The sequence below is a fragment of the Paramisgurnus dabryanus genome, chromosome 2 (genome assembly GCF_030506205.2).
Source record: "Paramisgurnus dabryanus chromosome 2, PD_genome_1.1, whole genome shotgun sequence".
NCBI lineage: Eukaryota > Metazoa > Chordata > Actinopteri > Cypriniformes > Cobitidae > Paramisgurnus > Paramisgurnus dabryanus.
The window spans coordinates 54,145,002-54,162,715 of record NC_133338.1 but is presented as its reverse complement, the minus strand read 5'-3'; the positions used below and the strand labels follow the sequence as shown (position 1 = coordinate 54,162,715).

The following is a 17,714-nucleotide window of genomic DNA, read 5'->3' as shown; positions in this document are numbered from 1 at the left end:
TTCACAAATTATTTTAGGGTTATCCATGGCATTTATTTAGAAATTACTGCTTGTCTGTTGTTAAATCGTCATTGTCTAAAATGGTAATTCTTTCATTTGTACATTTGCTTAGAAATGTAAATAAAATTCACTTAAAGTTAATGGATAAGGAAAGCCAGTGACTGTTTCAGCTTAGCACTTTTGATAAATGGATTGCTTGTGCTCATGTGTTTCTTGATGCTGTGCTGCAATTTGCAGTAGATCCACAGATTGAGGCCGACAGGAGAGAAAGTCGTCTGGCTGTCATGGCTGACCACCTTGGTTTTAGCTGGTTTGGTGAGTACACTACAAGTGATGAGAGCACTCATTTTTGTTTAGTTGAAAGGGGAATAACAATTAGAATTTTGGATTTACCTTAGGGTTTATTTGAAGTGCAAAGAATGCCAAAAACTTTAAATATTTTCAGCAATTTCTTGTAGGAACAATGAAGGTAACTGTATTAACTGATTTGTATTTACACATGTGAATATCTGTGCATTCTATTGTGTTGTTTGTTTAACCAGAAAATGTGCTATCCAATGTTTGTATCCAATGCAGAATTAGCTCGAGAGCTTGAATTTAGTGATTCTCAAATCAGTCAAATAAGAAATGAGAACCCCAATTCCCTACAAGACCAAAGCTATGCCCTCATAAAGCTATGGAAAGAAAGAGAAGGCAAAAATGCAGCAGGTGAGCCTGAGATTGTGTTTATTTTCCATCTTCTGTGTTGTTCTATTAACCAGAGTACTTAACGTATATTTGTAATTTAACTTCTACAGAGAGCACTTTGATAAGAACACTTACAAAAATCAACCGCATGGACATTGTGCATCTCATTGAAACAAAGATCATGCTGTCGAGTCAGGAACACACCTATGCAGAAATTGAACAAACCATATCACTGGATCATAGTGAAGGTATTTATGATTGGACCTCCATTTATAGAGCATGTTTTCTTGTACCATTTAGAGCTAACCAAAACCTCAAAAAGCTCTAAATTAGCAATTAAACATGTGTTCTCTCAACTTTTGTTTAAATGTATTCATTTTTACGTAACATACCATGCTTTGTTAAACACTGCCATTTTTATCAGAAACTATGTTGTCCTGTGCAGGTTTCTCAGCCCTGCAAGAGGACATGGACAGCCCCGGGTCGGGCCGGCGAGCAGAATTCACTCGGTCACAGCTTGAACCTATGGTGGCTTCTGTTGAGGATCTCTCCTGCAATGCATCTGCTCTTCATGATTCCCAGACAGAGCAGATGCTGACCGAAAAGAAAGTGGAGTCAGAGTAAGGCTATTTCTGACATGTACAATAAGAAATGTATTCATAAAGTAAAAACTAATTAAAGTCTTATTTTCTTTTTACTTATCAGCATGGTTGGAGGCCAACAAAGTGGTTTTCAGTTTGTTGGACTAATGCAGCAACTCCCAGGCACTATCAAAAGAGTAAGTCCCTTCTTCACCCTCTACAAAACTGTTCCCTGGAGGCTACAGTCTCACATTTATGATCCAGTTTACAAAGGTGCTACTGTTTCCAACCAATCATCAGACACGATACCTGAAAAGTTACCTTTAAGCCCAGATGATTCTCTTCAAGAGTTAGGAGCAACTGGAGGTCAGAACATCCAACAGTCTGCTGAAGAGATTGCTCCACCCATTCATTCAGATGAAGGTTACACACTTCAGAGCCAGATACAAACAACCATGTTAGATTTTGAGCATACGCTTTTGGAATCTGAAAATGCTGAGACGGATTTCAGTGAGTTATCTGTGGAACTGGAACAAGATGTTAAAGATTATTTTTCCTCACATATCTCCAGAACATCACATACCATTTCATCTTCATCTTCAAGTGAAAAGACTGAAAAGAATGTATTTGTGCAAGCAGAACTTACTTCATCACTTACTGAATATGAAGGTTTACCTCCAAAAAAACTAAGCGAAAGTGAGGAGTATATAAAGCGCCATGTAGAGGAAATTTCTGAAAGATTCTACAGAACCCTTTTTGGTGACAGTTACGTTTCTCCTCAGCCAAGTAAGATTTTAACTACAGAGACGTTTGAGTTTTTAGAGTATGAGAGAGTTGAAGTTGTGCACCATGATGATGTTGATCATGTGACAGTCACATCCTCAGGATTTTCTCCTGAAATTTCAGCTCATGCAATTTCTAGTGCTCATTCAAACTTCTGTGTTACACCTGAAGATGACATTACAGAAAAAAGCACAGCCTCTACTTTAACTCAGATGTCACTTGATTCAACAACAATTGATTCTGAATCTCCAAAATCAAACTTTTTAAGCACAGAACATAGAGTTGAAATAGCCACACCAATAATTTTAACTAAACCAGAAGATGCTGAGTGCACAAATCCAAAATATACCACCTCTATTTCAGCAGAAGTTGTAGCTCTTACACCTGTTTCATTAACGTCCCCGTTTGAGTTCAGATCATTGTCACCAGATTCAGGGTCAGAGTATGTTGACAACTTTGAAATGACTTTGTTGGAATATAGATCGTCATCACCAGAATCAGTGGTCTCTGTGTCTTTAGACTCTCCTTTACCGTTTGAGTATAGACCATCTTCCCCAGACTCATGTATATTAATGGCTGGTTTGAGAGCATCTTCCCCTGAATCCATAAGTTCAGTGAATGACTGGATGCCTCTCAATGTGGATTCTCCGTTGCCTGATTTCAGGCCAACTACACCTTTGCCAACTGCTTTTGAAACACCTGAATTTACAAGATATATTGAGGAGTACAAACCATCGTCTTCACATGGTGAAGAAAGACCCACACCTGCAGAAATTACAAAACGTACACCAGGTGCTTGTTTCATGGTGGTAACCGATGAAACAGAAAGACCTGTTTCACCTAGTTCTGTGATGTCCTGGCCATCGCTATCACCTGAATCAGATGGATCTTGGTCTCCATTTGGTTCTGAAACTTTAGATCTACAATCATGCAGTGAGAGAAGCTATGAACGCTATACTCCATCCTCTAATGCATTCGTGCTTGAAATAAGACCATCATCTCCAGAATCAATAGAATATGAAAATGAATATAGTGTGCTTTCACCTGATTCCCCGATACCTTGTTTTTCATCAGCAGTGCACTATGACTCTTTAACATATAGGGGATATAGATCACCATCACTTCAGTCTGATATGTCAGACCAAGACTTTGATCGTCTGTCCTTAAAATGTCTAGTTGGAAGTCGACCATCATCTCCTGAATCAGCTGCATCTTTGAATGAGGACAGATGCCTCTCCCCTGATTCCCCTCTTCCCAGCTTTATTCAGACAATGTGTGAATGTTTTATACCTGCTGAAGCTTATAGATCTGAGTCAGTTGAGTCAAGTCTGTCAAACGGTGAAGACCATTCGTTATCAGCAGAAGCTCGCCCTTCTTCTCCTGAATCATTAGCGTCAATAAATGATCACAGACCACTTTCACCTGATTCACCGATACCAGAGTTCCCACACATTAATGTCATCACATTTGAGAGCTGCAGAAACTCATCTCCTGATTTGGAAACATCTGATATTGAATATTCACATTGTGAGCTCATATTTACTGAACCAAGACCAGAATCCCCTGAATCAATCATTTCAGAGCCTGAATACAATATTGTGTCCAAAACTGTAGTAGAAAGTTTTATTTTTGAAGGTGAGACGGCAGAGAAGACAATCTCTCAGACAATATTAGTTAAGCCTATAGAATCAGTGTACGATCAGGAATCAAAAGAGAATGAATTATCAGAAATTGGCCAGTCTGATAAACAAAAATATACTTTAGTGTATAAAGCTGAGCTTAGTAATCGTATTGCCAAGGTATTTGATCCACAGTACAAGGGAGAGACATTCTGCACTAAGCCTGGAATTTTTGAGTTTACTAGAGATATGGGTGTACCAGAAGTGGCCAAAACATTAACCTCCGCTGTTGGACAAGCTGAAGTTTCATCTCGTTCAGAAGAGATGTACAGTCAAGATTTACATGAGGTAGAAACTGATTTTAAATACACAGCAATGTTAGAATATGAATCAGTTTTATCTGAGTCACATCCTGAAGACAGACCCATGTCACCAGAATCTTCTGAGCTAAATTATATACTTGAAGCTGTTGACTGCAGACCTGTGTCTCCTGAATCCACAGCATCAGTTGATGAGCTCAGGCCGCTGTCTCCAGATTCACCTGTTCCCCAATACACTGCACTATTCTCTCAGTTTACTGTGTCAATGTCAGGTCATAGATCATGTTCACCTCAATCTGTGTGCTCTGAGACTGCTGAATCTGAACTTTCTCTTGAAGAGTTGCTCACATTAGAACATCGACCAGATTCCCCAGATTCAGGTTTATCAGAAACTGACAAAAGATCCCTTTCACCAGACTCTGTGACTGAATGGACACCCATGTCACCTGAATCTGTCATGCTATTAAATGACATAAGAGGGTTTTCTCCGCAGTCAGATGGGTCCATTAATGAATGTAGGCCACCATCTCCAGATTCACCCATACCACAGTATATCCCAACAGTCATTCAATCGATTCCTGTAACAGATTATAGATCCTCATCTCCTGAATCTGCAGTATCAGAGTTAGATTTACAGACAGATTTATTTGATGATGTTGTGGTTGATCTCAGAAGATCCTCACTAGAGTCTATCACATCAGTTGATGAGCTGAGGCCGCTGTCTCCAGATTCACCCATACCACAGTATTTCCCAACAGTCATTCAATCGATTCCTGTAACAGATTGTAGATCCTCATCTCCTGAATCTGCAGTATCAGAGTTAGATTTACAGACAGATGTATTTGATGATGTTGTGGTTGATCTCAGAAGATCCTCACTAGAGTCTATAACATCAGTTGATGAGCTGAGGCCGCTGTCTCCAGATTCACCCATACCACAGTATTTCCCAACAGTCATTCAATCGATTCCTGTGACAGATTATAGATCCTCATCTCCTGAATCTGCAGCATCAGAGTTAGATTTACAGACAGATGTATTTGATGATGTTGTAGTTGATGTCAGAAGATCCTCACTAGAATCCATCACATCAGTTGATGAGCTCAGGCCGCTGTCTCCTGATTCACCCGTACCTCAATTCACTTCACTATTCTCAGAGTTTATTGTATCATTGTCAGGTCATAGATCATGTTCATCTCAATCTGTGTGCTTTGAGACTGCTGAATCTGAACTTTCTCTTGAAGGGTTGCTCACGTTAGAACATCGACCAGATTCCCCAGATTCAGTTTTATCAGAAACTGACAAAAGATCACTTTCACCAGACTCTGTGTCTGAATGGATACCCATGTCACCTGAATCTGTCATGCTATTGAATGACATTAGAGGGTCCTCTCCACAGTCAGATGGGTCCATTAATGAATGTAGGCCTTTATCTCCAGATTCACCTGTACCACAGTATTTCCCAAGACTCTTTGAATTGATTCCTGTAACAGATTATAGATCATCATCCCCTGAATCTGCAGTATCAGAGGAGGAGTATGAACTAAATGTTTTCACTTCAGCTTCTCTTGAATCTTTAGATGATCATAGATCTCTCTCATCTGATTCACCTGTACTCGCACCGGATTCTCCAGTACCTCAGTTTTATTCCTCTCATATTGAATCAATAATAACAGATTATAGATATTCATCTCCTGAATCTGCAGCATCAGAGTTAGATTTACACACAGATATATTCAATGAGGTTGTGGTTGATCTCAGAAGATCCTCACTAGAGTCCATCACATCAGTTGATGAGCTCAGGCCGCTGTCTCCAGATTCACCCATACCACAGTATTTCCCAACAGTCATTGAATCGATTCCTTTAATAAATTGTAGATCCTCATCTCCTGAATCTGCAGTATCAGAGTTAGATTTACAGACAGATGTATTTGATGATGTTGTGGTTGATCTCAGAAGATCCTCACTAGAGTCCATCACAACAGTTGATGAGCTCAGGCCGCTTTCCCCTGATTCACCCATACCACAGTATTTCCCAACAGTCATTGAATCGATTCCTGTAACAGATTGTAGATCCTCATCTCCTGAATCTGCAGCATCAGAGTTAGATTTACAGACAGATGTATTTGATGATGTTGTGGTTGATGTCAGAAGATCCTCACTAGAGTCAATCACATCATTTGATGAAAACAGGCCCCTCTCTCCTGATTCACCCATACCTCAATATTTCCCAACAGTCATTGAATCGATTCCTGTAACAGATTGTAGATCCTCATCTTCTGAATCTGCAGCATCAGAGTTAGATTTACAGACAGATGTATTTGATGACGTTTTGGTTGATGTCAGAAGATCCTCACTAGAATCCATCACATCAGTTGATGAGCTCAGGCCGCTGTCTCCAGATTCACCCATACCTCAATTCACTTCACTATTCTCTCAGTTTATTGTGTCAATATCAGGTCATAGATCATGTTCACCTCAATCTGTGTGCTGTGAGACTGCTGAATCTGAACTTTCTCTTGAAGAATTGCTCACGTTAGAACATCGACCAGATTCCCCAGATTCAGTTTTATCAGAAACTGACAAAAGATCACTTTCACCAGACTCTGTGTCTGAATGGAGACCCATGTCTCCTGAATCTGTCATGCTATTGAATGAACTTAGAGGGTCCTCTCCACAGTCAGATGGGTCCATAAATGAATGTAGGCCTTTATCTCCAGATTCACCTGTACCACAGTATTTCCCAAGACTCTTTGAATTGATTCCTGTAACAGCTTATAGATCATCTCCTGAATCTGCAGTATCAGAGGAGGAGTATGAACTAAATGTTTTCACTTCAGCTTCTCTTGAATCTTTAGATGATCATAGATCTCTCTCATCTGATTCACCTGTACTCACACCGGATTCTCCAGTACCTCAGTTTTATTCCTCTCATATTGAATCAATAATAACAGATTGTAGATCCTCATCTCCTGAATCTGCAGTATCAGAGTTAGATATACAGACAGATGTATTTGATGATGTTGTGGTTGATCTCAGAAGATCCTCACTAGAGTCCATCACATCAGTTAATGAGCTCAGGCCGCTGTCTCCAGATTCACCCATACTACAGTATTTCCCAACAGTCATTGAATCGATTCCTGTAACAGATTGTAGATCCTCATCTCCTGAATCTGCAGCATCAGAGTTAGATTTACAGACAGATGTATTCGATGACGTTGTGGTGGATGTCAGAAGATCCTCACTAGAATCCATCAAATCAGTTGATGAGCTCAGGCCGCTGTCTCCAGATTCACCCATACCACAGTATTTCCCAACAGTCATTGAATCGATTCCTGTAACAGATTGTAGATCCTCATCTCCTGAATCTGCAGCATCAGAGTTAGATTTGCAGACAGATGTATTTGATGACGTTGTGGTTGATCTCAGAAGATCCTCACTAGAGTCTGTTACATCAGTTGATGAAAATAGGCCACTGTCCCCTGATTCACCCATACCACAGTATTTCCCAGCAGTCATTGAATCGATTCTTGTAACAGATTATAGATCCTCATCTCCTGAATCTGCAGCATCAGAGTTAGATTTACAGACAGATATATTTAGTGACATTGTGGTTGATGTCAGAAGATCCTCACTAGAATCCATCACATCAGTTGATGAGCTCAGGCCGCTGTCTCCAGATTCACCCATACCACAGTATTTCCCAACAGTCATTGAATCGATTCCTGTGACAGATTGTAGATCCTCATCTCCTGAATCTGCAGCATCAGAGGTAGATTTACAGACAGATGTATTTGATGATTTTGTGGTTGATCTCAGAAGATCCTCACTAGAGTCCATCACATCAGTTGATGAGCTCAGGCCGCTGTCTCCAGATTCACCTGTACCTCAATTCACTTCAATATTCTCTCACTTTATTGTGTCAATATCTGGTCATAGATCATGTTCACCTCAATCTGTGTGCTCTGAGACTGCTGAATCTGATCTTTCTCTTGAAGAGTTGCTCACGGTAGAACTTCGATTAGATTCCCCAGATTCATTTTTATCAGAAACTGACAAAAGATCCCTTTCACCAGACTCTGTGACTGAATGGAGACCCATGTCACCTGAATCTGTCATGCTATTGAGTGACATTAGAGGGTCCTCTCCACAGTCAGATGGGTCCATTAATGAATGTAGGCCTTTATCTCCAGATTCACCTGTACCACAGTATTTCCCAAGACTCTTTGAATTGATTCCTGTAACAGATTGTAGATCATCATCTCCTGAATCTGCAGTATCAGAGGAAGACTATGAACTAAATGTTTTCACTTCTGCTTCTCTTGAATCTTTAGATGATCATAGATCTATCTCATCTGATTCACCTGTACTCGCACCAGATTCTCCAGTACCTCAGTTTTATTCCTCTCATATTGAATCAATAGTAACAGATTATAGATCTTCATCTCCTGAATCTGCAGTATCAAAGTTAGATTTACAGACAGATGTATTTGATGATGTTGTGGTTGATCTCAGAAGATCCTCACTAGAGTCCATCACATCAGTTGATGAGCTCAGGCCGCTGTCTCCAGATTCACCCATACCACAGTATTTCCCAACAGTCGTTGAATCGATTCCTGTAACAGATTGTAGATCCTCATCTCCTGAATCTGCAGTATCAGAGTTAGATTTACAGACAGATGTATTTGATGATGTTGTGCTTGATCTCAGAAGATCCTCACTAGAGTCCATCACATCATTTGATGAAAACAGGCCCCTCTCTCCTGATTCACCCATACCTCAGTATTTCCCATCAGTCATTGAATCGATTCCTGTAACAGATTGTAGATCCTCATCTCCTGAATCTGCAGCATCAGAGTTAGATTTACAGACAGATGTATTTGATGATGTTGTGGTTGATCTCAGAAGATCCTCACTAGAGTCCATCACATCAGTTGATGAGCTCAGGCCGCTGTCTCCAGATTCACCCATACCACAGTATTTCCCAACAGTCGTTGAATCGATTCCTGTAACAGATTGTAGATCCTCCTCTCCTGAATCTGCTGTATCAGAGTTAGATTTACAGACAGATGTATTTGATGATGTTGTGCTTGATCTCAGAAGATCCTCACTAGAGTCCATCACATCATTTGATGAAAACAGGCCCCTCTCTCCTGATTCACCCATACCTCAGTATTTCCCATCAGTCATTGAATCGATTCCTGTAACAGATTGTAGATCCTCATCTCCTGAATCTGCAGCATCAGAGTTAGATTTACAGACAGATGTATTTGATGATGTTGTAGTTGATGTCAGAAGATCCTCACTAGAATCCATCACATCAGTTGATCAGCTCAGGCCGCTGTCTCCTGATTCACCCATACCTCAATTCACTTCACTATTCTCTCAGTTTATTGTGTCAATATCAGGTCAAAGATCATGTTCACCTCAATCTGTGTGCTCTGAGACTGCTGAATCTGAACTTTCTCTTGAAGAATTGCTCACGTTAGAACATCGACCAGATTCCCCAGATTCAGTTTTATCAGAAACTGACAAAAGATCACTTTCACCAGACTCTGTGTCTGAATGGAGACCCATGTCACCTGAATCTGTCATGCTATTGAATGACATTAGAGGGTCCTCTCCACAGTCAGATGGGTCCATAAATGAATGTAGGCCTTTATCTCCAGATTCACCTGTACCACAGTATTTCCCAAGACTCTTTGAATTGATTCCTGTAACAGATTATAGATCATCATCCCCTGAATCTGCAGTATCAGAGGAGGAGTATGAACTAAATGTTTTCACTTCAGCTTCTCTTGAATCTTTAGATGATCATAGATCTCTCTCATCTGATTCACCTGTACTCACACCGGATTCTCCAGTACCTCAGTTTTATTCCTCTCATATTGAATCAATAATAACAGATTATAGATATTCATCTCCTGAATCTGCAGTATCAGAGTTAGATTTACAGACAGATGTATTTGATGATGTTGTGGTTGATCTCAGAAGATCCTCACTAGAGTCCATCACATCAGTTAATGAGCTCAGGCCGCTGTCTCCAGATTCACCCATACTACAGTATTTCCCAACAGTCATTGAATCGATTCCTGTAACAGATTGTAGATCCTCATCTCCTGAATCTGCAGCATCAGAGGTAGATTTACAGACAGATGTATTTGATGATGTTGTGGTGGATGTCAGAAGATCCTCACTAGAGTCTATCACATCAGTTGAGGAGCTCAGGCCGCTCTCTCCAGATTCACCCATACCACAGTATTTCCCAACACTCATTGAATCGATTCCTGTAACAGATTGTAGATCCTCATCTCCTGAATCTGCAGCATCAGAGTTAGATTTACAGACAGATGTATTCGATGACGTTGTGGTGGATGTCAGAAGATCCTCACTAGAATCCATCAAATCAGTTGATGAGCTCAGGCCGCTGTCTCCAGATTCACCCATACCACAGTATTTCCCAACAGTCATTGAATCGATTCCTGTAACAGATTGTAGATCCTCATCTCCTGAATCTGCAGCATCAGAGTTAGATTTACAGACAGATGTATTTGATGACGTTGTGGTGGATGTCAGAAGATCCTCACTAGAATCCATCAAATCAGTTGATGAGCTCAGGCCGCTGTCTCCAGATTCACCCATACCACAGTATTTCCCAACAGTCATTGAATCGATTCCTGTAACAGATTGTAGATCCTCATCTCCTGAATCTGCAGCATCAGAGTTAGATTTGCAGACAGATGTATTTGATGACGTTGTGGTTGATCTCAGAAGATCCTCACTAGAGTCTGTTACATCAGTTGATGAAAATAGGCCACTGTCCCCTGATTCACCCATACCACAGTATTTCCCAGCAGTCATTGAATCGATTCTTGTAACAGATTATAGATCCTCATCTCCTGAATCTGCAGCATCAGAGTTAGATTTACAGACAGATATATTTAGTGACATTGTGGTTGATGTCAGAAGATCCTCACTAGAATCCATCACATCAGTTGATGAGCTCAGGCCGCTGTCTCCAGATTCACCCATACCACAGTATTTCCCAACAGTCATTGAATCGATTCCTGTAACAGATTGTAGATCCTCATCTCCTGAATCTGCAGCATCAGAGTTAGATATACAGACAGATGTATTTGATGATGTTGTGGTTGATCTCAGAAGATCCTCACCAGAATCCATCACATCAGTTGATGAGCTCAGGCCGCTGTCTCCTGATTCACCTGTACCAGAATTCACACTGTCCACATTCACATTTATAATGTCAGAAACAAGCTCCAGATCAGGTTCCCCAGAATCTGTCTGTTTGTCAGATGAAAATGAATATCTTCTGTCTGACTTCAATCCAGAGCAAAGATCTGACTCTCCTGTATCTTTATTAGCAGACATTGAGGGAAGGCCACTATCTCCTGACTCACCAGTTCCACAGTTCTCTTGTAATGAAGTAACGTCAGTAAGCATCTGTCGATCAGACTCTAAAGAGTCAATAGTATCTGATGGAGATGTTGAGGTCTGGGTTTTTGATCCTCAATCTACTGAACAAAGACCCTCGTCACCTGAATCAATAATTTCATTGAATGAAAAGAGGCCATTATCACCTGACTCTCCTATTTCTGACTTTAAATCATTCGTTTGTGTTAATGTAACTCAAGTGAACACACATAGATCATCTTCTTTAGAATCTGTTACATCTGATGTAGATTTTGACATGGCGAGTCTTGCATCTGAGGGCATTACATGGACTGAAAATAGAGCGTTATCTCCAAAATCAGGTGAAGTATCTCCTGCTGATCCTTATTGTTTGAAATCACATGAGACTGTCAGAATAATACCGCAGTATAAGCTTGTGTATAAAGCTGTTCCTTCAGCATTAATATCACATGTGTATGATCCTCAATATAAAGGTGAAACATTCTGCTCAAAGTCAGGTGTATTTGAAAATGTTGGTTATACAGTAGGGAGGATTAAAACTTGTTCTGAAACAGAGGCAACACGTGATGAATGTGTTACGCAAAGTGATTCTGAAATCACAGTTAGTGAAAAAGAATCTTTGTCTCTTGATATCATGCAAACTTCAATACAGACACACGAGCATGCAGAATCAGTTGATTTATTTGAAGAAAGTCAAGCACTTTCCCCTGATTCTCTGTCTGAATATGCAATTTTAGATGAATGCATTATGAACACATCAGATAGGAGAGCTTCCTCCCCTGAATCATATACATCTGTTACTGAGAACAGACAACTTTCCCCTGAATCTCCCATTCCCGAACAAAGACCTTCAGTACCATACGCAGAGATTTTGGTTGAAAGTCGACATTCATCTCCTGAGTCAGTAATGTCAGTAAATGAATTTCAAAGACTTTCCCCTGACTCTCCTGTACCTGCGTACTTAACACCGTCACCAGTTCCTTATGAATTTACATTTGAAGGTAGTATGGTGCACGAATCCGTTTTCAGTCCACTTTCACAGCAGGTGCTGTGTGATGTTCAGGATTCTGATCTGAGCTCAGTGTTTGAACCACAATCTTTATCACCTGTCTCTGACATTTCAGACTCTCATTCTAGATCTCTATCACCCCAGTCGTTCTGTTTTGAATCAGAATTGAGATTCCCGTCCCCTGAAGCAACAGCTTTAGATAAAGATCTAACAGAAACAGATTCTCCAGAACCGTTTGTTTTTGAGACATTTTATCCAACTGAATCTCCTGAGTCTGCAATTGAAGCTGATATTGAAGAGTTTATTGATAATGTGAGTCAGTTGTCAATTCATGAAACTGAAGGTCGAAAGAAAGATGATCTGTCTCTACCCACATGTGAATCCAGTTTGCTGAATCTGGTGACATTTGAACAGTTTAAAACACAAACCGAGTCTTTACCTGAAACAGAAGGTCAGCCTATTTCTGAAACTGAGTGTTCATCTAGTGAGGACCTAAAACCCTCATCTGATCAAATGACCTCAAAGGATTCAGAAAGTGTAGTAAAGACATCTGCATACCTTGAAGATTGGATCATAAACACGACAAAAGATGCATCCGCAAGTGAAACATCTGGGCAGAGCTTCATAAGGGATAAGAGGCACTCTGAAAGTCCACATGAGGAACATCAAGCATCTCCTGACGAATCCCAGGAAAGGGTAAGAGGTTGAGCATGCAGATGTGGATGTTCAGCTTAAATCACAGTTTGTTGGCCCGGAGGAATCTGCCCTTGCACACGGACAGATTTTAACTATCTACTAACAAATCCAGACTGAATCAAGAAATCCTGAGGAGTGTGTAGTGAAAAAGACAAGAATGTTAACCCACTTACTTGTTTCTGTGTTGATTAAGATTGCATGGTTTGTAACAAGACTGCGTTTTTCATGAGATATTGTACTTTATTTTCATCAGATATGAATGCATGTCTGCTCTTTTTGTGCAAATATTTATTACTGTTGATGTACAGTGGTATATACAGTATGGTGGAAAAACATTGTTTCATTCCCTTTCATTTTGTACAGGACAGTGTCACAAAGATAGGAGTTCATGTAGAGCCTCAAGAGATAGATTTAGTAGATGTAAGGCAAGAAGATACATCATCCTTTATTTCAACAACCACCACCATCTCACTAGACCATACCGAAGACACTCATGATGACAGTAAGGTGACAGGTTTAGTCCATCAAATACAGTTTACAGCATTCTCACAGACCAGTGAATCTGATCAAAGTGTCTCCAGTATACCCGAGCAGACCATCGTATCAGCTGAGGAACATAAAGAATCAACTGGATTTCAAGAACTAAATCCATTTCAGTTTTTTCTCAAAGACTCCCACAGAAGAGTTACACCAAATTTAATCAATCTCTCTCAACTTAGCTCAAGTCTTGAATCGGCAGATCACAGAAATGTGCTTACAAGATCTGTGATGACTCCATCCTATAAAGAATCAAATTTAGTCTTAAATCAGTCTGAATCAAGTTTAGTCTCTCCTAGAGATCATTCACCTGTAGCCCCCTTGACACCTTGTGGTCTTGAAGTGCATCAAGAACTCAAAGCCACCGAGATGCCCACAATCCTGACAGATGATCAGAAGCAGTTAGATGCCTCTACGGTTTTAGATGTTGACACTCCACTTGACAGTGTTGATCTTGAAGCCAAAGCGAGACTTGCTCGTGCAGACAGCGTGGAATCCGAGCCTGAGTTTTTCGATTGCAGACAGACATTTTCTGATGCTTCTGAGCCAGAAACTGGAACAGCAGAGCTTTTAAATGTTCCTCAAATGGTTTACCAAGTTGAGGAACCTCTGTCTCTACCATGTACCCCTGACCACCTGACAAGCTTTCCTAAACTCAGAGAGTACCAACTTAAAAGGGACGAAAGGCCCTTGTCCTGGAGCAGCGAGGACCTTGAGCTGCCTATAGTTTTTGAGCCAGAAGAGGAAGGTGCTGGTGAGTTTGGTGAGGAGAAGGATTTTCCATACAGTTATACAGGAGATCATTCATTTGCTGAAGAGCTTCCTCCAAGGGAGGAAATGCTGTATGATGATGACGACGATGATGACTCTTTAGGGAGGGTAAGACATTTAGCATGAGCCCTCTTGGCACCGTGTGCAGCTTTTTGGGCAGTGTGATAAAGATGTTTGCCTTTTGCTAACAAACTGACTCGAACAGAAACTAGACAGCTACATAAAATATAACTAAACTGTGGAAAACATTTCTGGTTTATTTGTTTGTCTTTTGCATTTACATCCAATCAATTTTTATTGCACTTGATTATCTTTTAATTTTGTTTACTTTCATTAACCATAACTTCATGAAGTGTTTAGTAAGAAAACGAAATGCAGCGACAGCATAAAAGTGTACAGATAGTACGTCTGAAGTACACTGACTTTGCATGGTGTGACATGCACAACACGATCTTGTGGTGATATGTGCCTACTTTACAGTACGAGGTTGCCATTTCATATAAATTTGTATAATCTCATTTGGACGTTTACAATCTGCATTCACCCCATGATGTTGGTTTAAAGGGTGGGGATTCATTTGTGCTTTTTAAGAGAATATATTTTTTAGCGAACTCAAAAGATTAATCGTGATTAATCGCATACGAAATAAATGTTTTTATGTGTAATTCTAAGAAAAATGTTATTTATGTGTGAAGATTTTTACATTTATATTTAAAATAAAATCTATAATATCAAATAAATATATACTCTATATATACATGTAAATGTTTTTACATACATGAATGTGTTTGTATTTAAATATTTAAAATAATACACAAAGTGCACACATAAATTATACAAACACAAGCTTTTATTTTTAAGCGATTAATCGCGATTAAACTTTTGACATCCCTAATATTTTTGTATGTGTCACATTGAACAAATTCATATGAATTGGCCACTGCGTGCCAGACTCTATTGCTATCTGGGTAGGTACATACTGGGCCTCATTTATAAAGTGTGCATACAAAAAGTGCGTATGTCTGCTCGGACCCTGACGTGGCACGAAGCACTTTTCCACGTCAAAGACCGTTTTTATAAATTTGAACATTGCCGTGGATTTTTTATGATCAAATCTGTGCATACACAAATATCCACGTCAATGTTTGTTTGTTTTTTAAAAAAGTGTCTTTGACGTGGAAAAGTGCTTAGCGCCACGTCAGGGTCCGAGCAGATGTACACAATTTTAGGACGGTTTCTACACAGCATCTTATAAATGAGGTTCTTGGAGTGACGTGACTGTATCAGATGAAACCAAGATGTGTACCCACAATGCATCTCTGCTGGCTCTTAGGAGATAAATGAAGAACTAGGTTTGCTGTCTGATAGTTCAGAGGAGGAGGTGTTGACCACCCGAGTGGTGCGACGCAGAGTTATTATTCAGGTACCTAATGTATATGGGCGGTGTTGTTTGCAAACCATGACAATCGTTTTCTTTCGTGTTGCAAAATGCATTTGAATACAGTGTAGTTTAGTTTCTTTATCCCTGTCTTTATTTTCAATAATTTAATGTTAGAACTAGAAACTAAAATATGTATATTTTATGTGAATTTTTGATGTACAGTATGTGAATATTCATATTAAGTGTATGAAAAGAATCTCTTTAAAAGAATAAAAAGAAAACAACTGTGTGTGTTTGTGTGTAATTCATATTGTATTTTTGTATATTTGTTAAACATGGTGGATGGTTTGTCATGTACTGTGTGTTTCACGCACATCACAAAAAAAGGTAATGATGGAGACTGTATTGTTTCTTAGGGAGATGACGTTCCAGAAATTTCTCCTCAGACAGTGACAGAGGAACAGTACACGGATGAACATGGAAACTTGGTGATCAAAAAGGTCAGTGCTTAAGTTAACATCCTTCATACTTTAAATATCAAGAGATCTGCATCTATGTTCCAGAAGCTGATATATTAAAGTTGATTTGTATTTATCTCCACACAGATAACAAGGAAAGTGATTCGTAAGTTTGTGTCAGCTGATGGTGTTGAGAGAGAGGAGGTGATGATGATGGAGGGTCCACAGCAGGAGGCTGTTCGTGTGGATGATGCCGATGCTTTCTCTAAAGTGGTGAAGAGGACGATTGTACGGAGCACTGGAGATCAGACTCAGGTCGGTTTGTGGCCCTTAGTAGTTGTACACTGCAATACTGCAAAACTTGTTTTAGTTTTGGCCTCTCTCTTATTATAGCTTCTACCGAACAATTTTATAGTTCAAACAGAGAGGGCGACCTCTCTGTTTGAACTATAAAATTGTTCGGTAGAAGCTATAATAACTTAAACACATCTTTTCCCTCAAATTTAGAAATACGTTATGCCATTTTCAAAAACACACTCACCAAATTTACTTACAGTAAATATTGGAGCTAGTGCCTCTTAACTCTTGCACCGCCATTGGTGAGTTAACTCGTCAATTAAAGGGACAGTCCACTATTTACGAGCATATGTTTATTTTTTCGGCTCCCCTAGAGTTAAACCTTTGATTTTTACAGTTTTGGAATCTATTCAGCTGATCTCCGGGTCTGGCACTAGCACTTTTAGCATAGCTTAGCAAAATCCATTGAATCTGATTAGACCATTAGCATCGCTCTCAAAAATAACCAAAGAGTTTCAATATTTTTCCTATCTAAAATGTACATAGGAAATGTAGTTACATTGTGTACTAACGCCGAGGTAAAATTAAAAGGTGTGATTTTCTAGGCAGATATGGCTTGGAGCTATACTCGTTTTGTGGCGTAATATTTAAGGACTTAAACCTGATAAGGATCACTGTGCCGTACACGGCACACCCCCTCCCTCGGACGTGAGGCTGCATTAACTTCATTGTAACTTTGAAGCATTAAATCTTCAAAATATACAGTCATGCGGAACATCGTTTGAAAGCTTCGACTCTCAGGATTCTATTGAGCGCACACACAAAGCATAATATAATTTATAGAAGTCATAAAACTGTACTGTAGTTATTAGTTACCTGGACTAATTAGTTACCGGCGCCGATTTAGGTTATTCACCTTATTCGCTTCGATGAAATTGTACGTAAAAAATGGTTATAAATCCCCAAAAGTCCAAGGAAATGGAATATCCACGCCTTTTAATCCAAAACGATTTGTTCGCCTCACAATCTTGAAGTTTCTGACTGAAATTACGTTATAAATACGGTATATAAATATGTATATAAATACGTGTGAACAATTAGTTCACTACCGGACATTCGTTCGACCCTCGCTTCTCATTCAAAACTT

The 17,714-nt window shown here is 39.7% G+C and overlaps 1 protein-coding gene across 10 annotated transcripts in view; it reads left to right on the top strand.

The window, feature by feature from the left end:
• The window catches only part of ank2b (ankyrin 2b, neuronal), a 102,543-nt gene that overhangs the window by 77,039 nt on the left and 7,790 nt on the right, over nucleotides 1–17,714 (top strand). For 7 of the 10 annotated variants that reach the window (XM_065261754.2, XM_065261763.2, XM_065261756.2 and 4 more), the window contains 8 exons: nucleotides 238–315; nucleotides 577–708; nucleotides 798–935; nucleotides 1,133–1,307; nucleotides 1,393–1,465; nucleotides 15,765–15,854; nucleotides 16,229–16,312; nucleotides 16,418–16,585. In XM_065261754.2, the coding sequence (XP_065117826.1) occupies nucleotides 238–315; nucleotides 577–708; nucleotides 798–935; nucleotides 1,133–1,307; nucleotides 1,393–1,465; nucleotides 15,765–15,854; nucleotides 16,229–16,312; nucleotides 16,418–16,585 (938 nt within the window). The remainder of the gene's footprint in view (nucleotides 1–237; nucleotides 316–576; nucleotides 709–797; nucleotides 936–1,132; nucleotides 1,308–1,392; nucleotides 1,466–15,764; nucleotides 15,855–16,228; nucleotides 16,313–16,417; nucleotides 16,586–17,714) is intronic. The other 3 variants (XM_065261758.2, XM_073813196.1, XM_065261759.2) reach the window with 1 other exon arrangement.